General features: G+C 38.1%; 2 protein-coding genes across 6 annotated transcripts in view; one reads left to right on the top strand and one right to left on the bottom strand.

Annotated features, from left to right (window-relative positions):
- Positions 1-26,695, top strand: part of DMXL1 (Dmx like 1) — a 178,854-nt gene that overhangs the window by 14,885 nt on the left and 137,274 nt on the right. For all 5 annotated transcript variants that reach the window (XR_004430118.1, XM_033181474.1, XM_033181471.1 and 2 more), the window contains 4 exons: positions 9,890-10,015; positions 13,487-13,558; positions 16,467-16,545; positions 24,480-24,612. Coding sequence is in view for 4 of the 5 variants with exons in the window: in XM_033181474.1 (XP_033037365.1) it covers positions 9,890-10,015; positions 13,487-13,558; positions 16,467-16,545; positions 24,480-24,612 (410 nt within the window). In the remaining variant the exon portion in view is untranslated. The remainder of the gene's footprint in view (positions 1-9,889; positions 10,016-13,486; positions 13,559-16,466; positions 16,546-24,479; positions 24,613-26,695) is intronic.
- LOC117065977 (endogenous retrovirus group K member 7 Env polyprotein-like) lies at positions 17,326-19,852 on the bottom strand. Its single transcript, XM_033181475.1, has 2 exons — positions 19,097-19,852; positions 17,326-17,336 (listed from the first exon to the last, which is right to left on the bottom strand). Exon 1 carries the CDS (start codon positions 19,820-19,822, stop codon positions 19,142-19,144), a length of 681 nt encoding a protein of 226 aa, XP_033037366.1. The 5' UTR covers positions 19,823-19,852; the 3' UTR covers positions 17,326-17,336; positions 19,097-19,141.

Raw genomic sequence — 26,695 nt, 5'->3', positions numbered from 1 at the left:
GCTGAGGCAGGAGAATTGCTTGAACCTGGAAGGTGGAAGTTGTGGTAAGCCGAGATCGCGCCTTTGCACTCCAGCCTGGGCAACAAGAGTGAAACTCCATCTCAGGAAAAAAAAAAAAAAAAAAAAAAAAAAAATCCTAAAATTGTTTTCGGTATGGTCATTTTAACAATATTAATTCTTCCAGTCCGTGAGCATGGAATATCTTTCCATTGTTTGTGTGTCTGCATCAATTTCTTTCATCAGCTTTATAGTTTTCCGTGTACAAATCGTTCACTTCTTTGGTTAAATTAATTCCAGCTGGTCACGGGGGGCTCATTCCTGTAATCCCATCACTTTGGGAGGCTGAGGAGGGGAGATCACTTGAGGCCAAGAGTTCAAGACCAGCCTAGCCAACATGGTGAAACCCGGTCTCTACTAAAAATACAAAAGAATTAGCCAGGCATGGTAGTGTGCACCTGTAGTCCTAGCTACTCGGGAGACTGAGGCATGAGAATGGCTTGAACCCAGGAGACAGAGGCTGCAGTGAGCCTAGATTGGCACCACTGCATTCCAGCCTGGGTGGCAGAGTGAGAATCTATCTCAAAATAAATAAATAAAATAGTAGTAATAATAATAATTAATTCCTGGATTTTTTCTGTTCTTTGTAGCTATTGTAATGGGATTGCTTTCTGATTTCTTTGGCAGATTGCTCACCGTGAGCGCACAATGGTGTATGCTATTCTGTACACCATTGATGTATAGAAATGCTGCTGATTTTTGAATGTTGATTTTGCATCCTGGAATTTTACAGAATTTGTTTATCCATTCTAACAGGTTTTTTTGGTGGAGTCTTAAGGCTGTTCTGAGTATACAGTCATATCATCTGTGAACAAGGCCAATTTGACTTCTTTTCCAATTTGGTTACCCTTTATGTTTTTCTCTTGCTTAACTGCTCTGGCCAGGACTTCTAGTACTGTATTGAATAAAAGTGGTGAAAGTGGGCATTCTCGTTCCAGATCTTAGGGGAAAAATCTTCAGTTTTTCCCTATTTAGAATGACGTTAGCTGTGGGTTTGTCATAAATAATCTTTATTATTGTGAGGAATGTTCCTCCTATGCCCAGTTTTGTTGAGGGTTTTTATCATAGAGGGATGTTGAATTTTATCAAATGCTTTTCCAGGATCTATTGAAACTATCATACGGTTTTTGTTCTTGTTTCTGTAAAGGTGATATATCACATTTATTGATTTACATATTGTATTAGTCTCTTTTCATGCTGCTGATAAAGACATACCCAAGACTGAGCAAGTTACAAAAGAGGTTTATTGAACTTACATTTCCACATGGCTGGGGAGGCCTCACAATCATGGCCGAAGGTGAAAGGCACATTTCACATGGCGGTGGCAAGAGAGAGAATGAGAGCCAAGCGAAATGGGTTTCCCCTTATCAAACCATCAGATCTCGTAAGACTTATTCACTCCCGCGAGAACAGTATGGGGTAAACCACCTCCATGATTCAGTTCTCTCCCACCTGGTCCCTTCCACAACACATGGAAATTATAGGAGTACAATTCAAGATGAGATTTGGGTGGGGACACAGAGCCAAACCATATCACATATGTTGAACCATCCTTGCGTCCCTGGGATGAATACCGCTTTATCATGGTGAATGATCTTTTAGTGTGTTGTTCAATTTGGTTTGCAGGTGTTTTATTGAGAATTTTTGTATCTGTCTTCATGTGTGATATGGGCTTGTAGATTTTTGTTATTGTTGTTTTGTCTGGTTTTGGTGTCAGGATAATGCTGGTCTCCAGATGAGTTTGGAAGTCTTCCTTTCTCTTCAATTTTTTTTGAAGAGTTTGAGTAGAATTGGTGTTAGTTCTTCTTTAAATGTTTGATAGAATTCAGCAGTGAAATGATCAGGTCCTGAGCTTTTCTTTGATAAAATACTATTTATTATGGCTTCCATCTCATTACTCATTATTGATTTGTTGAGGTTTTCTATTTCCTTGTGGTTCAATCTTGGTAGGTTGTATGTGTCCAGGAATTTATCCACTCACTTCTGGATTTTATTGAATTTGCTGGTATATAGTTGTTCATAAGGATTCTTTTTATTTCTTTGATCTAGTTGTTATGTCTTCTTTTTAATTTGTTACTTATTTGGGTCTTCTCTATTTTTGTTAGACAAGCCAAAGGTTTGTTTATTTTCTTTAACTTTTCATTAAAAAGTTTCATGTCGTTGATCTTTTTGTCTCAGTTTCATTTATTTATGCTCTGATCTTCATTTTTTCCTCATATGAATTTGGGTTTGATTTGCTCGTGGTTTTCAAGTTCCTTGAGGTGTATTATTAGGTTATTTGAAGTCTTTCTACTTTTTTTCTTTTTTCTACTTTTTAAATATAAGCATTTATTGCTTTCAACTTTTCTTAGTACTGCTTTTGCTGTATCCTATAGATTTTATGTTGTATTCCCATTTTCATTGGTTTTAAGAAAGTTTTCATTTCCTTCCTAATTTTGTTATTGATCCATTGGTCATTCAGGAGCATATTTGTGAAGTTTCCGAAGGTTTTCTTACTTATTTCTAGTTTCATTCCATTGTAGTGAGAAAAGATACTTTATATGATTTCTCTTTTTAAAAAAATTGTTCAGACTTGTTTTGTGACCCAGATATGTCTATTTTTGGCAGTAGTCTATGTGCTGATGAAAATAATAAGTATTCTGCAGCCGTTAGGTGGGTGTTCTTTAAATGTCAGGCCTATTAGATCTAGTGTATCGTTTAACTGATATTTCTTTGTTGATTCTTCTGTTAGATGATCTGTCTATCACTGAGAGTGGGGTGTTAAATTCTCCTACGTTATTGTATTGCATTCTATTTAGATCTATTCATGCTTGCTTTATTTTTATTTATTTATTTATTTATTTATTTATTTATTTGAGACAGAGTCTCATTCTGTTGCCCAGGCTGGAGTGCAATGGCGTGATCTTGGTTAACTGCAACCTCTTTCTCCCAGGTTCAGGCAATTCTTCTGCCTCAGCCTCCCGAGTTGCTGGGATTACGGGCACCCCCCACCATGCCCAGCTAATTTTCGTATTTTTAGTAGAGAGAAGGCTTCACCATGTTGGCTAGGCTGGCCTCGAACTCCTGACCTCAGGTGACCTGCCAGTCTTGGCCTCCCAAAGTGCTAGGATTACTAGTGTGAGGCACCATGCCCAGCAGTGTTTGCTTTATATGCTTGAGAGCTCTGGTGTTGGGTGATGGAGATATTTATAATTGTTACATCCTATTTCTGGATTGACTGCTTTATCATTATATAGTAATCTTTGTCTCTTTATAGTCTTTGATTTGTAGCATATTTTATCTGATGTAAGTATAGCTAGTCCGCCTATTTTTTGGTTTTCAGTTGCATGTAATATCTCTTTCCATCCCTTCACTTTCAGTCTATGTATGCTTTTATTGGTGAGATGGGTTTCTTGTGGACAGTATATAATTGGCTCTTTTTTCTTCATTTATTCAGCCACTCTGTGCCTTCTAATGGGAGAATAAAGCCCCTTTACATTGTGTTATTAGGTTGGTGCAAAAGTAATTGTGGGTTTTCCTTTTAAAAAAATATTATTGGTACGTAAGGATTTACTACTGGCATTTTGTTGTTTTTCTGGTTGCTTTTCTACTCCTCTTCCTTTCTTACTGTCATCCTTTGTGGTTAAATGCTCTTCTCTGATAGTGTGTTTTACTTTGTTACTGTTTATTTTTAAATAATTTATTATTGGTTTTGGCACTGTGGCTACCATGAGGGCTCACATAAGACATCTTATTGAAGTGCATTATTATCTTAAAGCTATGACAGCTTATATATATCTCAAATAATAGAAACAAATAAAAATAAAATTCTATATTCACATTTTTGGCTTTCAGTTCTCTTAATTTGCATGTTTTTATATTGCCTATCTCTTAAAAAGTTACTGTAGATATTGTTTTTGATAGATTTGTCTTTTGGGCTTCATAATAGAGTTATGAATAGGTTACACACCACAATTATAGTGTTCTTCTAAATGTGTATGTGACTTAATTTTTCCATTGAGTTTTGTATCTTCCAAAAAAATTTTTTTTTTTGCATGTTAGTGGTTTTTTTGTTTCATGTTGAAGAACTCCCTGTAGCATTTTTGCAAGTCTTGAAGGTGGTGGATTTTGTCACCCTTTGGGAAATACTTTATCTCTCCTTCATATTTGAAGGATAACTTTGCTGGCTACAGTATTTGTAGAAGACCGTATTTTGTCTTTTAGCATTTTGAAAGTGTCATCTCGCTCCTTCCTGGCCTATGTGGTTTCCCTTGATGAATGTTTTGCCAGACAAATTGGAGCTCCTTTATATATATATGTTTTTGAGACAGAGTCTCATTCCATCACCCAGGCTGGAGTGCAGTGGCACAATCTCAGATCACTGCAACCTCCTGGATTCAAGCAATTCTCATGCCTCAGCCTCCCAAGTAGCTGGAATTACAGGTGTGCACCACTTCACCCTGCTTATTTTTGTATTTTTTAGTAGAGATGGGGTTTTGCCATTTTGGCCAGGCTGGTCTCAACCTCCTGGCCTTAAGTGATACACTCACCCTGGCCTCCCAAAGTGCTGGGATTACAAGCATCAGTCTTGTGCATAGCTGCTTCATTTTTGGTACTGCCTTTTTTTTTTTTTTTTTAATTTTGAGACAGAGTTTCACACTTGTTGCCCAGGCTGGAATGCAATGGCACAATCTTGGCTCACCGCAACCTCTGTCTCCTGGGTTCAAGCAATTCTCCTGGCTCAGCCTTCCTGAGTAGCTGGGATTACAGACATACGCCACTGCACCCAGCTAATTTTGTATTTTTAGTCGAGACGAGGTTTCTCCAGATTGGTCAGGCTGGTCTTGAACTCCAAATTGAAGTTTTGTGGCAACCCTTTGTTGAGCAAATCTGTCAGCACTATTTTCCCAGCTGCATGAGCTCACTTTGTGTCTCTGTCGCATTTTGGTAATTCTCAAAATATTTCACACTTTTATTATTATTATTTTTGAACAGAGTCTCGCTCTGTCATCCAGGCTGGAGTGCAGCAGCAAGATCTTGGCTCAGTGCAACCTCCGCCCCCTGGGTTCAAACAAGCATGTCTGACCAATTTTTGTATTTGAAGTGGAGACGGGATTTCACCATGTTGGCGAGGCTGGTCTTGAACTCCTGACCTCAAGTGATCTGCCTGCCTCAGCCTCCCCACATGCTGGGTTTACAGGTGTAAGCCATCATACCTGGCCCCTTTTAAAATTATTATTGTACCTGTTATGGTGATCAGTGATCTTTGTTACTATTGTAATGGTTGTGGAATGCCAATGAACTGCACTCCTGTAGGACAGTAAACTTAATAAATGTTTTGTGTATTGTGACTGCACCACCAATTGGCTTTTCTGTCATATCTCTTTTCTGCTCAGACCTCCCTATTCACTGAGACACAATGATACAGAAATTAGAATAGTTACAACCCTACAGTGTCTTTTAAGTGTTCAAGTGAAAGGTCTCTTCCTTTAAATCAAAAGCTAGAAATGATTAAGTTTAGTGAGGAGGGTGTGTTGAGTTGGGCCAAAAGCTGGGCCTATTGTACTAGTTAGCCGTTGTAAATGCAAAGGGCAAATTCCAAAGGAAACTTTTAATAAAAGTTCTGCTCCATTGAAGACATGAATGATAAGGAAGCAAAATAGCCTTGTTGCTTATGTGGAGAAAGTTTGAGTGGTCTGGCTAGAAGATTGGACCAACCACAACATTCCTTTAAGCCAAAGCCTAATCCAGAGCAAGACCCTAACTCTTCTCAATTCCATGAAGACTGGGAGAAGTGAGGAAGCTGCAAAGTAAAGTTTGAAGCCAGTAGACGTTAATTCATGAGGTTTAAGGAAATAAGTCATCTTTATAACCTTTAAGTACAAGGTGAAGCAGCAAATGCTGACTGATGTAGAAGCTTCAGCATGTTATCCAGATCTAGCTGAGATAATTCATGAAGGTGGTTATGTGAGAGCATAGATTTTAAAGTAGATGAAACAGCCTTCTGTTAGAAGAAGATGCCATCTAGGCCTTTCATAGCTAGAGAGGAGAGGTCAATGCCTGGCTTCAAAGCTTCAAAGGACAGGCTGACTCTTGTTAGGGTTTAATGCAGTTGGCAACTTTAAGTTGAAGCCCATGCCCATTTACCATTCTGAATATCTTAGAGTCTTTAAGAATTATGCTAAACCTATTTTGCCTGTGCTCTACAAATGGAACGACAAAGCCCAGATGACAGCACCTCTGTTTACAGCACAGTTTACTAAATATTTCCAGCCCACTGTTGAGACCTACTGCTGAGAAAAAAGATTTCCTTTCAAAATATTGCTGTTCATTGGCAATGACCTGATCACCCAAGAGCTCCGATGCAGGTGCACAAGGAGATTAATGTGGTTTTTATGCTTGCTAACACAACATTCATTCTGTAGTCCATGAACCAAGAAATGCTTCCAACTTTTAAAGTCTTATTTAAGAAATATATTTCATAAGGCTGTAGCTGCTATAGATAATGATTTCTCTGATGGATCAGGACAAAGTAAATTGAAAACCTTCTGGAAAGGCTTCACCGGTGACTCTAGATGCCATTAGGGACACTTGCAATTCATAGGAAGAGGTCAAAATATCAATATTACCAAGAGTTTGGAAGAAGTTGATTTCAGCCTTCACAAATTACTTTGAGGGGTTCAAGTCTTCAGTAGAGGAAGGAACTGCAGACTTGCTGCAATTTTTTTAAAATTTTATTTTATTTTATTTTATTTTATTTTTTTTTTTTGAGACGGAGTCTCGCTCTGTCACCCAGGCTGGAGTGCTGTGGCCGGATCTCAGCTCACTGCAAGCTCCGCCTCCCAGGTTCACGCCATTCTCCTGCCTCAGCCTCCCGGGTAGCTGGGACTACAGGCGCCGCCACCTCGCCCGGCTAGTTTTTTGTAGTTTTTTTTAGTAGAGACGGGGTTTCACCGTGTTAGCCAGGATGGTCTCGATCTCCTGACCTCGTGATCCGCCCGTCTCGGCCTCCCAAAGTGCTGGGATTACAGGCTTGAGCCACCGCGCCTGGCCTAAAATTTTATTTTTTATTTTTAGACAAGGTCTTACTGTGTTGCCCTGACTGGAGTGTAGTGATGCTCACCACAGCCTTGACCTTCTGGGCTCAGGTTATCCTCCCACCTCAGCCTTTTGAGTAGCTGGGACTACAGGTGTGCGCCACGGCAACCAGGTAATTTTTTGTGTTTTCTGTAGAGGCGGTTTTGCCATGTAGCCCAAGCTGGTCTTTAACTCCTGGACCCAAGCGACTCGCCTGTCTTGGCCTCCCAAGGTTCTGGGATTACAGGTGTGAGCCACCCCACCCAGCCAAGTTCAGTAATTTTGTTTGAGTTAAAATTTACCAAGACAACAGAGACAGCTTTGTAACTTCTAGTACCATCTCTGAGAAAAAGTCAAATAGTAGTAGTATGATGCAGCAGCAACAAAAGAACAAAGGTAATCCAGAACTAGATAAGTCATTGAATGATGAAGTGGTAATTGTGTTATTAGTTGGTGTTTTCCTCTGTATAGTACTAAGTATTTATTTTTGGGATTACTTTACATTTCTCAACTCTGCAAGTGTAATACTTGTATTAAATAGTAATTTGCGTGGTGCTTCAAAATTAATATAGACTTGATGTGGGAAAATTTTGGGTCATGTTTGACAAAATACTTGCAACATAATATCTGAAATTAGGTAGATAATTTCATGTATAACAAAGGTGAAGTTATGAAGACATGAGTTTTTTATTCCACTGAAAGGAAACTGAAAATGTTGTTTAGAAGGGAGCAAATCTAAATTGTAAACATGTAAAATTCAACACAGTATTTTGAGAAACAGTGACAATTAGTATTCTCAAAATTTAATATCAAGGAGAAAAATTAGTTTCTAAATTATTTGAAAGACAACTTCTCTTAAAATTAGCCTTTGGAATTTATTCTTGCTAATGGTCTTATGACAAGTCTTATGACCCCATCATGGATATTTATATAGGAGAGCAGATCATCATGTGATTCTTTGTTTGTTTGAGCCAGTTCTTTTCACTTTGTGATACTAGTGGAATCATACTTGATTATTCTTTCTTATTTTTAGGTGAAATTCCAGGCAAACATGTTAAGTAGGGAAGGCCCTGTGTTGGTGCCATGGAAATAGCAGGAAACCAAGAATCAAGAGATCAGGTTCTGAAGCCCACTCTGCCATTAAGACGCTATCAACTTATTTGGGCCTTGATTTTCTTTTCCATATAGCACATTCATTTGTATGTTTTCTCAAGTGCCATTTTAAATACTTTTTGATAGCATATACAGAATAATTTTGGTTTTGGTAGGAATTAAGATAAAGTATATATGAAGTATTTTTTTTTTTTTTGAGACGGAGTTTCACTTTTGTTATCTAGGCTGGAGTGCAGTGGCGTGATCTCAGCTTGCTGCAGCCTCCACCTCCTGGGTTCAAGCGATTCTCCTGCCTCAGCCTCCCAAGTAGCTGAGATCACAGGCATGCACGACCATGCCTGGCTAATTTTGTATTTTTAGTAGAGACAGGGTTTCTCCGTGTTGATCAGGCTGGTCTTGAACTCCAGACCTCAGGTGATCTGCCTGCCTCCACCTGCTAAAGTACTGGGATTACAGGCGTGAGCCACTGCGCCTAGCCTAAAGTATAATTTTTAAATATATATGCTTGTGCAAAAATGAGGAGCAAGTAGAGAGTTGATAAAAACTTTATGAACTCAGGTTGGAAAACAGTTTGTGTTAAATGTTTTATTATTGTAACGTGGTCCAGCCTATAATATGAATCCTAGGAGAACAACCATGTACCTGTAATGGAAGAAACTCCTGTGATCAAAGAAGGGTGGTAGGGAAAAGGACACACAAAAAAAGAGTTCTAGTTGGGAGAGTTATGTTAACTGTTGTAAAATTGAAAAAGAGCTATGAAATGCCTGCCAACAAGTCTTGAACTGTGTATACTTTCTTTTGTTGTGGTGACTGTTTTTGTGAAATAAAATGTTTCATTTATTCCATTTATAAATTATTAGCTGCATTCTAGGCCCTTGTTTTAGAATTGAAGACGAGAGTAGAGAACAAGATGAACTTGAATCCTTCCTTTTTGGAATTTAACTTTTAAAAATAGACATGGACAATAAACAAGACATTTAAAAATTGTGATATATGCCATGAAGAAAATAAACTGTGATGTGATAGAAAGTAATGGGAGAGATAGTGGTTGAGAACTGTGACCTGAATGTTGGAAAGCAGCTAACTAGAAAAGACCAGGCAGATAAACACCTTGAGATGGAAAAAGGAACAGAAACAAGAGCCAACTGAGAGAAGGAAAGAATAGCCTGAGATGGGTTTATAGAGGGACCACCTTTTAGGATATTGACCATGGTAAGGTGTTGAGATTTTATTCCAAGTGCAGTGAAAAACTATTGAGGGGTTTAAGCAGGGAAAATTACTTGGTGCAATAAACATTTTTCAAGTATCACTCTTTGTGGAAATGCATTAGAGGGAGGCAAGAATGGAAGTTCACTATTAATAGTAGGACAGGAGAGAAATATCATGGTTTGGTTTAGACAAGGGTCATTCATTGGAGATGAAAAAAGTGGACAGAGTTGATGCATATTTTGCAGATGGGACTGACAGAATTTGCTAATAGGCTATATATTGGGAGGTAAGGGAAATAGTTCCAAATACAGATTTTTTTTGAAGAAAACATCTAAAATTGGTCTTTTAAAACATTTGTTCTCCCTGCCTTAAAATACGATAGTTAATACTAGTATTCTACATGGTAAATGTTTCCTTGACACTTTTATCATTTTTATTTTATTTTATTTTTTAGGCTTATGCATCTGGATGTGACATTGTAATATTGGGAAGCGATTTTGAAAGATTACAGATAATCCCAGGAGCTAAACATGGAAATATTCAAGTGGGATGTGTAGACTGTTCAATGCAACAAGGCAAGGTTTGTAATCTTGTAATATACAAATTTGTTTGGAATATGGTTTTTGTCAGGATAATCTCTGAAGTATGTATTTCCTATTGAATTAGAGACTTGGCTTTGTTTCAAAGATAGTGTAGCTAGAAAAATTTTTGGCTCTCTAAGATGCATTCTAAGAGTGCCAGAAATTCTGTTCTTATATAATTTTAAATTATAGCATCATCTTCTCTGAGAAAGAAATATAGTACTTACTGATACAGAACGATTCTAAAGCTTACGTATTTAAAAGGTGATTGGATTGGGGGAAAGGAGTAACAATAAATCTTCAACATTTACAAATTAAAGGAAATGATTTAGAGTTTTTTTTTTGTTTGTAAACAGGTAGTTATCTCCTTGTAACTTCTGTGTAACAAGGGCTGTGTAACTTTGTGGAAATGAAAAACTCTTCTAGAATTTATAATATTCTAAGCCCATAAGAAAAGTGAAAAACTTTATCTGAACTTCTATTTGCATATGAAAATTAAAAAGGTAACCTTGAAAGTAAAATAGTAACAACAAAAACAGAAGAAACAAAGTAGAAAATTTTTCTAGATCGGGTTAAATACAGTTCCTGTAGTACCAGAATGAGGAAGTCATACTAGTAGGCAAGGCAGCATAATATATAGCTTAAAATAACTCCATGTAGGCATAGATGGTAAGGCCTATGTATAGTTGTAGCTAGACTGGACTGAACTTTGCAAATAAATGATTCCACTAGAACATTTTGTGTAAGGAATCAAAATCGTCATATGAGTCCATGAACCCAATCATTTGTTTTTAAATCTAATCTTCATTTGAGGTAAACCTTCTAGTATTAAAAGTTGCTTTCTGGGACTTAAAGATAGTAATTATAAAAGGAGTTTCTGTTTTCTCAATCTTTACATATTTGTTGGGCTACTATTCTTTTTGTTACATGGTATTCCTTCCTTTTAATATAGTTACACGTTTCCCCTATCTTTTGTTGAGGCCTCTGATGACTTCTTGCTATACAACAAAAATGCTCTTTATTATGGAATGCTGAAAATCCTTTATTTTTTAATTTTTTTTTTCTTTGAGATGGACTCTCGCTCTGTTGCCCAGGCTGGAGTGCAGGGGCGCAATCTCGGCTCACTGCTGCCTCTGCCTCCCGGGTTCAGGTAATTCTCCTGCCTCAGCCTCACGAATAGCTGGGATTATAGGTGCCCGCCATCATACCCGGCTAATTTTTGTATTTTTAGTAGAAACGGGGTTTCACCATGTTGGTCAGTCTGGTCTCAATCTCCTGACCTCGTGATCCACCCTCATTGGGCTCCCAAAGTGCTGGGATTATGTGAACCACGGCGCCCAGCCTATCTTTGAGATTTTTATTTTCATTCTCTTCATGTTTGTTTGATCTCCTAGCTCTTCTGTTCTGTAATCTTTCTTAACTGTATAAAAACTTGCTTAATACTATCTAGACTCACATGGAGTTGGTTAATGTTAAAAATCTAATTTAATGCTTTCCAATATGGGCTATCTTTTTGTGATAGACTATATGACAGTCCAGGTTAGCATGAAGAAATCATGGCCAGGTGTGGTGGCTCATGCCTGTAATCCCAGAGCTTTAGAAGGGTCAAGGTGGGCAGATCGCTTGAGACCAGGAGTTTGAGACCAGCCTGGGGCAACCCTGTCTCTACAAAAATAAAAATAGAAAGTAAATACCCGGATGTGGTGGTGTGCTTCTGTAGTTCTAGCTACCCGGGAAGCTGAAGTGGGAGAATCACTTGAGCCCAGGAGTTCCGGGCTGCAGTGAGCTCTGATTGCACCACACACTGCAGCCTGAGTGACAAAGCAAGACCCATCTCTAGAAAAACAAAAAGAGGAATTAAGAAGTCATTTGGTTTTATAATCATTCTAATGAAGAAATATTTTCTTCATTTACAGATATCGGTATTATCATAGTGGTTCCTTAAAGTATCAGGAAGAAAATTGGCAGGTTCTGGTACCCGGGGACTTTTGACTGTTTGCATTTAAGAAGGAAATGTTCTTTGGGAAGCCAAGGCAGGTGGATCATGAGGTCAGGAGTTAAGACTATTATGGCCAAAATAGAGAAACCCCGTCTCTACTTAGAAATACAAAAAAAAAAAAAATTAGCTGGACATGGTGTCAGGCACCTGTAATCCCAGCTACTCAGAAGACTGAGGCAGGAGAATCGCTTGAACTCGGGAGGCAGAGGTTGCAGTGAGCCGAGATCCCGCCATTGCACTTCAGCTCGGGCGACAGTGTGAGACTGTCTCAAGAAAAAAAAAAGGAAATGTTAACATCATAGGCACCTGTATTTTTATTACTGCTGTTTTTTTCTTTGTGCTGTACTACCACCTAATTCATTTTTCTGAGAAAATTAATCCTCATTTATCCTGTTATTCATCAGCTTCAAAATATTCTTAGCCCATTACCTTGGAAAAGTTCAAATTGTTCACCTTGGTGTGAGGCGTTTTACAACCTGGTTCAGACCTGCCTTTTTAGTCTCAGGTACTCTATTCTGTTATAAGGAGCACTCTTTTCTTGGTGGGATGGTGGTCATTGGCCTCTAAACATATATTGCCTCTTTTAATGTTTACACCTGTGTTCATACTATGCCCTATTTATAAAGTTGAATACTTGCTGCTTTTTGAAATCTCACCTATAATTAAAGGCCCAAATTAACTCTTCCTCCAGATCAGTGCAGCACAAGTGACATCTATATCCTAAGAACTCAGAATGCTTAAAATATCCATTCACAGTTTTTTTCTCCGTATGTATGTTGTGTCCTCATTTCTTACCTTCCTCTTTACTAGATCGTATGTTCTTTTTTCTATCCCTGATTCATTCATTTAATCTCTCTCTGTCTGTCTCTCTCTCTCTCTCTGTTTGATTTCTAATATTTTGATGTTCTTCATATGAGACTCACTCAAATTTTAGTAGTAGTTACCTTATAAAACAGAGCTAGGAAAGGTTATGATCCATCAATTTAAAGAGTAAATTCAAAGGATAAATAAAGTAGAATATGTTTTAAAATGTACTCAGGAGTTTCCAGAGGAATAGACCTAAGTTATATTTTTAAAACGTTAATATACACTGACGGAATTATGAATTTTGAGGATGGATGACAATAATTAACATTTACTGTGCATATTGTATGTCACTTATTATATGCTAGGTGTTTTACAAATGTTATTTCAACCCTCAAAATAATGCTGTTAGGAAGACAGTATTATACATATTATGAACACTGATATGGAAACTAACGTTTGGAGAGATTAAGTTGCTAGTTACATAGTAAGTAGCAGTTCTAGGATTCTAATGCAGTTGTGATAGTCTTCAAAACTGACATTCTTAAGCATCAGTGAGTGAAATTGTGTGTATTGGCATAAAGTTATAGTATTCATTTCTTTGCTTTTTTTTGATTCATAAGTAAGTTAACATATCCCTGATAAGTTCTTTTTTTCTTTTTAAAAGATTGCAGCATCTTATGGAAACGTTATCTCCATTTTTGAACCAGTTAACCTACCGAAACAAAAGAAAAATTTGGTCAGTAATTTATGATTTCTTCTTTTAGGAATTTAAGTGTGTTAAGTATTAAAAGAGCGTAAAATCAGAGTGATCATGAAGTACATCAGTATAACTTATATACTATAATTGAACCTACATGTTAAATTCCATTTTGATATTAAAAATATATTTAAATTTTTCATTGGAATAGAGTTAAAATAAATCGTGCCAATGAATTGTTAAAATGCTTTATTATTTTATTTCTGAAATTTTTAATTTTATAATATTTCAAGAGTCAGTAACCTAAAGTTTGGCACTTACTTTATTGCTAGTATCAAATACTCTTGTCCAGCCATATGTAGTACTTTTTCTTTGTTTTATAATCTACCTTTATTCAGATTTTTTGTCTCTTCAGGGCTTAACTTTCTTGCATTATTTAGATCATGTAATACAATCGTTAATAGGTCAGTGAATGTTTTTCTTTATAAGGAAGCTGTACTCAGAAATAGTTCTGAAAACTGGTTACCCAATAGTTTATAAATATTTGGATCATGTTAGTAGATTTTATAGGTTCTTTAATGCTCGTGCCTGTAATCTTCTCTACTTAAGAGGCTGAGGCAGGAAGATTACATAAGGCCAAGAGTTTGAAACCAGCCTGGGCAAGATTTTTAAAACAGTTTATCCAGGCATGGTGGCGCATGCCTATAGTCTCAGCTGGTCAGGAGGCTGAGACGGGAGGATCATTTGAGCCCAAAAATTTGAAGTTGTAGTGAGCAATGGTTGCAGCACTGCATTCCAGCCAGGGTGACACAGAGAGACCCTGTCTCTAAAAATAAAAATAAAAACAAACCATCTGAAAGAAGATAAGTATAGTGTCATTGAAAGAGCAATATTTTGAGGGTCATAGGACTGGTTTCTATTTCTGGGTCTATCTAGCTAGTTGGTCTTAGGTAAGTCAGCCTTATGAAATTCTTTGCTCAACTCTCAAATTGATTAATATCTATTCAGTCTTGATAGGAATATTTCTAGGCTAACATGTCAAAGACCATTTAGAAATACATTAATTATAAAGGACTAAACTGTTTTAATAGCAGACATACCTTTATATATCTTTTGATAGTTTTCATATCATCTTCACTTAGCTCATTAGTATTTTCCAAATTACTTCAAACCTAGTTTGTACAGCTATTATTTCTTCTTTTTACGAATAAGGCAGTAGAGTAGGCTCAAAGAATATAGTGACTTGACCAGTGAAACAGCTGTTAAGCCACAGAACTAAGAGTAAAACCATTTTAAAAAATCAAAGTATTGATTCCTAGGTGTGAGCGTCCTTTCCTTACTTTGTGTTAATGAAAACTATTTTCTGAGTTCATTGATATTTATCTTTAAATTTCACGGAAGTAGTGTTCACACTTCTGATTTCTATTTTTATAGATTGCCTGGTGAATCCAATATTTGAGCCTCTTAAAGGCTTAAGAATTAGGAATTGGCAGTACTAAAAAGCAATGTTTTAGGTGATTCCCCGCCCAGCCCAGAGCAGTGTATTTCAATACTCAATAGATATTTATTAAATGAAATAAGTGGCTTTTGAAAATCACTATGTTATGTTAAAATGCCTTTATTGGGAAGGATAAAATAGAGAATTTCAGTGTTTGCCCATTTTCTCCTTTACTAATTATGAATATAATATATAAAACTCAAAAAGAGGCTGGTTTATTGGCTTATCAGCACTGACTTTGCAGAAGGGATAATAAAAAACTTGAAGAAGGGCTAAAGTGGATCAAATGGTAAAGTTACAGACTTGAAAGATGTATAAAATCTATGATTCTAGAATATAGTCTCAGAATCTTCAGATCCTTGTAAAAATATTTCCTTTTCTTCGTATATTACGGAGTATTCTTTTAAGATGGTGGTCTTCATGAGAATTGCACATCACAACTACCATTGGGTGTATGTGCCCAGATCCTGCCCTGGGAATTTCTAAATCTGTAGCTGTAGGATTGTGTCAGTGCACTTATATGTCTTGTTCCAGAGAGGGTTCTGGTATGTACTGTGATTGAAAGACATTCCTGCAAGACAGTCTTTCATGAAAGCATATTCTGTAGGTCACCTATGTCAAAATCACCTGGGGTGTTAAAGTACAGGTTTCTGTGCCCCATCCTGAAACTTTTGAACCTGAATTTTTGGGTACAGGTCTTGGAAATTTGAATTTTTAGTAACATCTCAGTCTCTTCTTTGTTGTACCAAAGTTTGAGAGCCACCACGTTAAGAGAGTATGAGTCTCAGTCTGTAATTGGGCTGTGAACTCAGCTTAGTGTAGACCACAACCTGAATTTAAAAAGAGAATGAAATAGAGAAAATATCAGAGTATGTCACATGTAATAAGGATAAACGTAGGTTGTTTTTATTTGTATGTGTATGTGTTCTGGGTCACAATACATTGTATATTTCTTACTGATTTGTAGGCAGAATAAAGGGAAAAATTTTGCTCTAAGAAGCTGTAAGGCGATAAATTATATAGTAGTATCAAAACATTACATCTTTTATTCTGAATATTCCCACATACCATTATGATCTCAGATGGAGATAAAACAGTAAAAGAGAAGGAAACATCAAATAGTAAAGCCACAGACACTTTTAAAATTAAATTTTTAGCTATAACTGTAGTAATAATAAATTAATCATTAAATCTGAGGTTAATAAGACTGTTATCCAAGGTAGCATATGGTTATTGGCTGTTTATACTAAAGATAGAATCTTGACCACCAGTAATGGATATTCCTTACATGTCTTCTTTATCATATATTCTCTATTTTTGTTGACTGAATTGAACATTTTGTTATCTTTAAAACTGTGTTATTGTAAGAATAGCAAGCGTAAACGTACACATTTGACAGAGAAAAGATGCCAATCATAATGGGCTAAATGACTCTTTTCTTAATTTTAGGAATTATATAGTCAGTGGCAGAAAAGTGGCCAATTTTTTCTGGAATCAATAGCACACAATATAACTTGGGATCCCACAGGTAAGAAAATAAGCAGGATTAACTAAAATGAAATACCATTTGCCTAGTTGTTCTTATTTTTATTACTCTCATGTATTTCACTTGCGCTGTGTGTAAGATTGTGGGGAATACCAAAGAGGTAAAATGGATTATGCCCTTTTAGAGTTTGTACTGAAACGAAGACAGATATGCACTGTAAGAAATGAGAGAATGTTCTAAGTGCCATAGTAGGATACCCATTGTTTTTGGAAAGAGATATTTCTCTGGAGAATTAAGGTTTTATTGAAAAGGAGTCTTTGGACCTGAGAGTAAACAGACTTTAGCAATGAAAGTTGAGTAGATGGAACAGGAAAAAAGTGAAATTTAAGAAAATATATGCCGGATATGGTGGCTCACGCCTGTATTGCCAGCACTTTGGGAGGCTGAGGTGGGCAGATCACCTGAGGTTGGGAGTTTGAGACCAGCCTGACCAACATGGAGAAACCCCATCTCTACTAAAAATACAAAAAATTAGCCAGGCGTAGTGGCGCATGCCTGTAATCCCAGCTACTTGGGAGGCTGAGGTTAGAGAATTGCTTGAACCCGGTAGGTGGAGACTGCGGTGAGCTGAGATCATGCTATTGCACTCCAGCCTGGGCAACAAGAGTGAAAATCCATCTCAAAAATAAAAAAAGAAATAAAATATAATGAATATTTGTATCAGTTATCTATTTCTGCATTAGAAAAGCATCCTCCAAAATGATGGATGGCTTAAAACATCCATCATTTTGTTGCTTATGATTCTATTGGTCAGGAAGGCTCTGTGGGAATGGCTTGTCTATTGTTCCATGTGGTAGTGACTGAAGCAGTTTATCCACAGCTAGAAGATCCAAGAAAGGCTTTGTTCACATATCTGGGCCTTGCTGCTTGCTATCTACTACAGTGCCTTTGTTCTCCTTCACATGACCTCTTCTATGGCTCTCTCTAGCAGGACAGCCTGGATTTTACATGATGGCTGCATTCTGAGAGTGAAAGTGGAAGCTACAAGGAAGTCCCAGACTGTTATTCCTGACACATTATATGGTCACAAGTCCAGCTAATATTAAGGAATGGGAGACATAGACTCCACCTCTTGATGAAAGAGATGGCAAAGTCATATTACCTGGGGGCATCACCATAGGGAGACATAATTTATTGGGAGCCATTTTTACCATTCTACAAAAGTGACCGAAGGCACAGAGAAAGAAAGCATAAGATACATTATAATAAGGATTAGTACTTCACTGGGCTGAGTCTCAGTGGTGGTAAGGAGATAAGACCTTACCGTGTTATAGGAGACCTTTAAAGTCATGCTAAAAAATTTGAATTTAATTATTTATGGTTGTCTAAAAACTATAGGTTTTTGAAAGAGGCTAGTAATGTAAGATTTATGGTTTTGCGAGATTGGTCTGCTAGCAGTGAGTTAGAAGGGTCAGTGGCAAATGGAACAGGAGAAGGAGTGACCTTTGGAGAGGTTGTAGTCTCGTTAGTCTGGATGAGAAATAAGAACTTATTTCAATGCCTTTTCCATAGTAGGTGCATATTAATGAATTAATGAATTGTGAAAGGTATACCTGGATGTGAAATGTGTTCAGGCAGTAGAATTGACATTACTTGACAACTGGATTTGAAATTACTTTGAGAGTATCTGTGACCACACAAAGAGTAATATGTAAGAGTTAGAGGTAGTGGAACATAAGGTGTTAATTGGATATGTGGACTTTGAGAAGCTTGTATATCATAAAGCAATGTATAGACATTTGAATCTAGAACATAAAAAGTTATCTTTGGGGCTGGGCACGGTTTCTTACACCTGTAATATCAGCACTTTAGGAGGCTGAGTGGGGAGAATTGCTTGAGCCCGGGAGTTTGAGACCAGCCTGAGCAATATAGGGAGACTCCATGTCTACAAAAAAATTTTTGGAAAGTTAGTCAGGCTTGGTGGCCAGCACCTGAGGTCTCAGCTACTCAGGAGACTGAGGTGGGAGGCTTGTTTGAGCCCAGGAGGTTGAGGCTGCAGTGAGCCGTGATTGTGCTACTGCATTCTAGCCTGGGTGACAGCAAGACCTTGTCTCAGAAAAAAAAAAGAAAAAAAAGTTATCTTTGGAACATAGAAATAGAAGTCATCAGAGAGATAAAAATATTTTTAGATGGTATTGGTAAACTGATTAATGCCTTTCTTTTGTGTCCAAATTTACTATTGTATCTTACCTAAATCATAAGATTTTCTGTTTTAGACTTTTTATGCTTTTTTCTTGTGGGAGTCCGCATGTTTCCTGAACAAAGGAATGAACACACAAGACAAGACAAGACAAACATGGCGGCCGCGCCGAATGACACACTCTGCTTTATTTTATACCATCGTTTGTGGAATGTTACCAAGTCACAAGACACATTGTTTTTCTGACCTTTCCCTGACTTTCTGGATTTCCAAGATGTTTACATATAAACAAGCTCCCAGGGTCTGCTATTTGCAACTGGCTCCTTTGTCCTCCCTGTTTGCAGGGGAGGAATGTCCTGCTTTGTTTGCAAGAGCAGGACTTATCGGGAACACCCTGCTTCGTTTGCAAGCACATAGTCCTCTACATTTCCCCTTTCCTTATTTACCAGTTTGAATTTCTTTCAAAACCATCATTACATGTTGAGCTCGCTGGGATTCGGTGTTTGCCCTTTGGCACCGTCTCCAGCAGACTGTGAAAATGACAAAAGCAAGAACAACAGTCAATACATTGCTAGAAACAGAGGTCAGCAAGGTTTTTACAGGGCTCATAGGGTTCAAGGACGTCAAACTTTGTGCAATACCAGTCATCAAATCTGCACCAGTCAGCAACGGTAACCGATTGCGAAATGTTTCAGAAATGTTCTGTGTTAATTCTTGTATTTCTTGGGAAAGATTATTATGACCAATTAAAAGTCTCTTTATCTCAGTCCAATTATGTACAGTGCTGTTAAAAGGAAGAGGAGTAATACAAAATTGGGTAGCATTCCAATCACATTTCAACAAAGCTCGTGTATTCAACACTGTTAGCTGATCTCCCAACCAAGAAACCACTTGCTCCAGATTATCCACTCGCTCAGTCAAATGAGCATCTATGTCTCGTTGCTGCTGCCACAACAAATGTGATTGTTCATGCCACTGTTGCACAAATTCTGCATTTTGTATACTCTGGTGTAGAGCTAATCCAGCAACAGCAGCGGTGGAAGCAATTGCTACAAGCCCTATCATCGCGGTCACGACGATTCCAACCATCCTCCGACTGCAGTGGACAAGATCTTGCATAGCCTTGTGAATTTGAATAACCCCAGCAGATTCACTAAGTTTACAGGTAGCCAGGTTTCTTTTCTGGCTCTTAGTAGATATAAATCGGAATGAGAGTCATTCCAATTATTATTCCACCAAGTCGTATTTATACAACTGAAGAATGTACAATTGTTTGTACAGTTAACTACCCCTGTATTATTATCCCATTTAACAATTCCTGTCGCCGGGCGCGGTGGCTCACACCTGTAATCCCAGCACGTTGGGAGGCCGAGACGGGCGGATCACGAGGTCAGGAGATCGAGACCATCCTGGCTAACACGGTGAAACCCCGTCTCTACTAAAAAATACAAAAAACGAGCCGGGCGAGGTGGCTGGCGCCTGTAGTCCCAGCTACTTGAGAGGCTGAGGCTGGAGAATGGTGTAAACCCAGGGGGCGGAGCTTGCAGTGAGCTGAGATCCGGCCACTGCACTCCAGTCCGGGTGACAGAGCAAGACTCCGTCTCAAAAAAAAAAAAAAAAAAAAAATTCCTGTTAACAACAAGGCTTTCTTACACACGCAATAACATATCTAGAACTATTTCGATGCAAAGATATATGGAAAGGGTTAGCAATATTAGTAAGATTTAAGGACATGTTTCCTGTGAAAGTGAACATTGGTTTACCAGCAGCTAGCAACTTCCAAATATGACCTTGTATTTGTGAGGTATTAGCCAAATGTGGCATAGGGGGTGATAGACCACCATCATGCCAAATAATAGTTTCGTTGCCATCCGCAGCAATGCTGTGATTACCTTTATGCCAACATAGGTTGACATGACTAAATTTAGTTTGAAAAGCTCCATGTAGACTCCAATCTGTGATAAGGTAATTACGACCTTTTCCTTTTACTCGTGGCTCACTACCTCTACACCTAGTCCACTCTAATTGGGAATCACCTCCGGACACATCATGGATAGGGCATAAAGATAATGTAGTTGGTAGAGTTTCATTAAGTACTGCAGTATGATTATACTTAAAACTTTGAGCTACAATAATCATAGTAAAGGCAGAGATACGACTATGGTTGTAGTGACAGCCCAAGCCTCATGAGAAAGATGCAGACAATGTGGACTACTCCTAAGACATATAGGTAACCCTTCAACTCCAAATTGATATGAACTCTTTACTGTGCCAGTGTCTAATTCAGGATCCTGGTTTAAAAAAGGCAATGGCATCCAAGCAGTATCATTAGTAAATACTGAGACTTCTCTGTCTCCCCAGGCCACACCTTGATATAAGGGTGGAAAAGGAATATAAGCCCAGTATGTAAATTCTCCAGCCGTTACCTGACAATTTACTACGGCCAGCATAGCCAGGAATAAAGTCAGTGGGGTTTTGGGCTGCCCAGCTTGTTGAACAACCCCTTCAGCTTTCTGAGTAAGCTTTCTCAGTTGACCCCATGTCGGGGGCTCTGCACGCCCAGTCCTGAAGGTGAATGTTCTCTGAGCACTCAGATTCAGCTCCTGAAATTCCTTGAGGAACTCTTCGGATTGGCTGCTTTTCGCCATGGCACTGTTTCAACCGTCGAGATGGAAACCACTCGTCTCCGGCACCTGCCCGCGGTCTCCCCGCGCCTTCCCAGGGTGTTCCCCCTCCGGTTCCTTGCTCTCGTGGAGCCACGGACCCTGCTCGCTGCGCCAGATGTTGTGGTCCGCGTGTTTCCTGAACAAAGGAATGAACACACAAGACAAGACAAACATGGCGGCCACGCCGAACGACACGCTCCGCTTTATTTTATACCATCGTTTGTGGAATGTTACCAAGTCACAAGACACATTGTTGTTTTTCTGACCTTTCCCTGACTTTCTGGATTTCCAAGATGTTTACATATAAACAAGCTCCCAGGGTCTGCTATTTGCAGCTGGCTCCTTTGTCCTCCCTGTTTGCAGGGGAGGAATGTCCTGCTTTGTTTGCAAGAGCAGGACTTATCGGGAACGCCCTGCTTCGTTTGCAAGCACATAGTCCTCTCCATTTCCTGCTTTAATATCCATAATATCCTACTTAAATATCCATAATTTAATATCTATAATATCTAATTCTTAGAGTTTGAAATCAGTATACCATATTTATATCTTACCTACTTTTGTTCCATTCCATACCTGGGATTAATTTTGTATTCTGTATTAAATTCTTAATCTTTTATGGGATATCTTAATTTATCTTCCGTTTATATTAAGCAAAACAAAACTTGTATTTGTTGGTAAGTTCAAAAGTGGAATAATCAACATATTTAAATGGAATGTTTCATTACTACTTGTGCTTTTTTTTCTTCCCCTGTCTGTGAAACCTTCTATCTAGTTGCCCTACTATTTATTGAGCTTCTGCTTAGTACCTGGCCTGTGCTAGAGACTTTGTGCATATTATAGCTAATCCTTACAACTGTGTTTAAACCTCAAATTTTGTAGATGAGAAAATTGAAACTCAGAAATTGCCCAACTAGATCAAATTCACATGGCTAATTCAGCATCTTACTTGGGATTTAGACACAGGGATTTCTGCTCTAAAGTCTATGCCAGAGATCCACTTTCCCTTTGAGACAAGAAGACGGGGGCCAGCACGCTTGGCCCATGCCCGTGACCCCAGCAGTTGGGGAGGCTGAGGTGGGAGGGTTGTCTGAGCCCAGGAGTTTGAGACCAGCCTGGGCAACATAGTGAGACCCTCTCTCAGCAAAAAATTTAAAAAATAGTGATTATTCTAGAAATAAACAAATCTATAGTCTTTAATTGCCAAGGTGAAGGCCATCTTTATTGTCAGTTTTTTTGCCAAAATTGCTTGTCTTTTGTGTGAATGATAGCATGACCTTCTACTTAATTCCCAAGTCATAAAGTTGGGAATCTGTCATTTAAACCTCTTGTTTTTCCCCTGTATTTATTTGGTGTCAAACCTTGACAATTCTTTTTTTCATTTTTTTCTTGAGACAGGATCTTGCTCTATTGCCCAGGCTGGACTGCAGTGGCACAATCATAGCTCACTGCAGCCTTGACCTCCCAGGCTTGAGTGATCCTTTCACCTCAGCCTCCCTAGTGTCTGGTACTACAAACACATATGTCTAACTAATTTTTGTAATTTTTTTTTTTTTGTAGAGACAGGGTTTCACTGTATTGCCCAGGCAGGTCTTGAACTCCTGGGTTCAAGCAGTCCTCCCACCTTGGCCTCCCAAAGTGGTGGGATTACAGGTGTAAGCCACTGCACCCAGCCTTGATAATACTTTTTGAAACGGCTTTCAGATGCTTGCTTTTTAAATATTTGATTGAGATCCTTATGATTTACCCTCTGAATTTTTAATTTTTAATTTTTTTTTAGGCAGAGTTTCACTCTTCTTGCTCAGGCTGGATTGCAATGGCGTGATCTCAGTTCACTGCAACCTCTGCCTCCCAGGTTCAAGCGATTCTCCTGCCTCAGTCTCCTGAGTAGCTGGGTTTATAGGCATGCTCCACCACACCCGGCTAATTTTGTATTTTTAGTAGAGATGGGGTTTCTCCATGTTGGTCAGGTTAATCTTGGACTCCCGACCTCCGGTGACCCACCCGCCTTGGCCTCCCAAAGTGCTGGGATTACAGGTGTAAGCCACCATGCCTGGCCTACCATCTGAATTTTTATAGTTAATTAACCAGGTTTAATAGTTTAATAGTTCGTTAGCCACACATTTATGTTTTCCTTGATGTTGTCTGTCTCTAGAGTTGTTTTCTAAGAAGTATTTTTAACCTTCTTTGTATACTAGAGTCTTTGAAATCTCGATGAAAGTTACAGATTATCTTTCTGGAAAAATGCATATATTGTATATGTGATTTTTGTATGTTATCTCAGTAGAGGGGGACTCAACAGGCCTCGCCATCTGTTGACTGCTCCTCCTCCAGTTAAGCCTTCTTGTTCTAAAATACAGATCCAGTTTTATAACAACTCCCCGACAATTTCCCACTGCCACTTGAAAATCTTTTACTCCCAACTGCCTATAACCTAGTCCAAATGCTATGAACTTGAAAAACTCTTCACAGTCTCACCTTGGCATTTTTTCCATGGTAATTTTTTTTTCCAGCTTTTCCGTGTATGTTACTCCTTAACCTATACCAGATTAAGAGGCATTCTTAGGAAAAATATATGAACTTATATGTCTTCATGCCTTTGTTCATGTTAGGTTTCCTTTCTGAAATGCCTGTCTCTTCTGCTTATTCATCCATTAAGGACCAGGTTGCATTTCATCACATTTCCTGGCACTTTTACTACAGGTACACATTAATGTCTCCTTCCTGTGGGCTTCCATAAAGCTTTGCACACATTTCTATCATGTATGTAACACTTTTACATGGTATCATATTTCCATGTCTTTCTACTGAAATATGGACTCATGAAAAAGGGCAATGTTTTATTTGTCATTGTATTTCCAATGTCTAGCACAGTGCCTGGGACAAAGAAGATGCTCATTAAATATTTGTTAAATGAGAAATTATAAGATATCTTCCTTTCTATCTCAAGCTATTTTAACAAAATTAAAATACAGCCTTCTCCTCTGTTCCTCAAAATATTTTTTTTTGATATTTGACTTTTTTAAGAAGTTGTTTTATGTGAAATTCTTGAGCATGTAATTTAAGTCACTATTAAATATCTAAATATAAATGATGAATATTTTTTTTTTTAGGCAGTCGTCTTTTAACTGGTTCGAGCTATTTGCAACTCTGGTCTAATACGAACTTGGAGAAGCCAACTGAAGATGAAAATTTAAATAAAACAGATCTTAACTTTGGAGATTGGAGATGCATTTGGCATTGCAAGTAAGCAATTAATCAGGGGAGTAAACTGATAAACCTATTGTTCTATGTGGTTTTACTATAAATGTATTTTAGTTGTATAAAACCACACCGACATTTTAGTCTATGGTTTGCTTTTTCTTATACACAGATAATTTTCTATTTCCTGTGTTCTACAAATACATTTTTTAAAAATGTCAAATAAAATAGGAAGAAACATAAATGTGTAAGGCCTATATGAAGACCATTAAATACAAACTTGCCAAATTATACGAAAAGTTAGATGACTTTCATGCTTTTGAATGGAAGACTTCCTATTGTGAAGAGATCTATATTTCCCACATCATCTGTATATTGAACGTAATCCTTGCCAAAATCTGAGTGGAATTTCTATTGAGCATAGTTCTAAGCTCTGCTTAAAAGGACAACTATGGGAAAGTCAGAGAAATTCTGAAAGAAAAGAAGAATAAAGATATACAGTATAGTAAAATGAATTCTCATGCCACAGATGATCAAGCATTTTGTTATTGATGTAGGAACGGACAGATTAGGATCCAGGATTAGACTCTGAAGTGCAATGATGCGAGGCTTACTGCAATTCTTACTGCCTCCCCGGTTCAAGCAGTTCTCCTGTCTCAGCCTCCTGAGGAACTGGGATTACAGGCATGCACCACCACACCCAGCTAATTTTTGTATTTTTAGTAGAGACAGGGTTTCACCATGTTGGCCAGGCTGGTCTTGAACTCCTGACTTCAGATGATCTGCCCGCTTCAGCCTCCCAAAGTGCTGGCATTACAGTTGTGAGCCACCATGCCCAGCTATAAGGTAGTATTTTTTTTTTTTTTTTTTTTTTTTGAGACAGAGTCTTGCTCTGTCACCCAGGCTGGAGTGCAGTGGCCAGATCTCAGCTCACTGCAAGCTCCGCCCCCTGGGTTTACGCCATTCTCCTGCCTCAGCCTCCCAAGTAGCTGGGACTACAGGCGCCCGCCACCTCGTCCGGCTAGTTTTTTTGTATTTTTTAGTAGAGATGGGGTTTCACCATATTAGCCAGGATGGTCTCGATCTCCTGACCTCGTGATCCGCCCGTGTTGGCCTCCCAAAGTGCGGGGATTACAGGCTTGAGCCACCGCGCCCGGCCTAAGGTAGTATTTTATAGTGGGGAAAACTAGCTAGCTCTGTAGAGGGGAAATTAAGTTAGAGTCTTTCATACCTGATACCAAAACAAATGTGAGATGGAGGAAAAAATTTCCATAAAATGAAACAAAAATATTAGAGGAAAATACAGGTGAAATTTTATATTTTAGAGCTACATTGTCCAGTATGGTAGCCACTAACTGCACGTTATTATTGAGCACTTGAAATGCAACTAGTCCAAACTGAGATGTGCTGTACTTTAAAAATTTAGTATTAAAAAAAGTGTAAAATATCTCTAACATTTTAAAAAATATGTTGAAATTAAAATTTTATATATTAAGTTAAATAAAATATATGATTAATTTCGCCTGTTTCAACTTTTTAAAAAAATGTGGCTGATAGGAAATTTAAATTACATATTTGGCTAAATTTGTCATTTATGTTATATTGCTGTTTGACAAGAAATGCTGCTTTAAAGAGTTAGGGAAAGACTAAGAATGACTCCCAAACTGGAAATGGATAGGCTAGGAAAAATTAATAGTTCTAACCGTATCAATAAAACATTTCTATAAAGCAAAATGTCCACAAGGAAAGAAACACAAACATAAGGAGAAATATGTGCAGTTTTGGGCAAATGCGTTTTTAAAAGTAGACCTTAAATTAGTTAGAAAAGAACAGGTATCACAATACTAAGCAACGTCAGGCAATGGAGAGAAAATTTTAAGAAGGTATAGAACATATTAACAATAAGTGCGATAAAAGGTGATCTCACTTGAAATTAAGAATGTGAAATTTCAGAAAAAGGATGAATCTCATGTAATAGTGTTTGGAGAAATAGGTGCTTTTGTATACTGTCAATAAGGGAGTAGAGTACAGTTGATATTATTTTTTGAGATGGAGCCCAGACTGGAATGCAGTGGTGTGATCACAGCTTACTGCAAGCTCCGCCTCCCAGCTTCACGCCATTCTCCTG

The sequence above is a fragment of the Trachypithecus francoisi genome, unplaced genomic scaffold (assembly GCF_009764315.1).
Source record: "Trachypithecus francoisi isolate TF-2019V2 unplaced genomic scaffold, Tfra_2.0 Lachesis_group2, whole genome shotgun sequence".
Classification (NCBI taxonomy): Eukaryota; Metazoa; Chordata; class Mammalia; order Primates; family Cercopithecidae; genus Trachypithecus; species Trachypithecus francoisi.
Note: the sequence above shows the minus strand (reverse complement) of the source record. Positions and strands in the feature narration are given on the sequence as shown.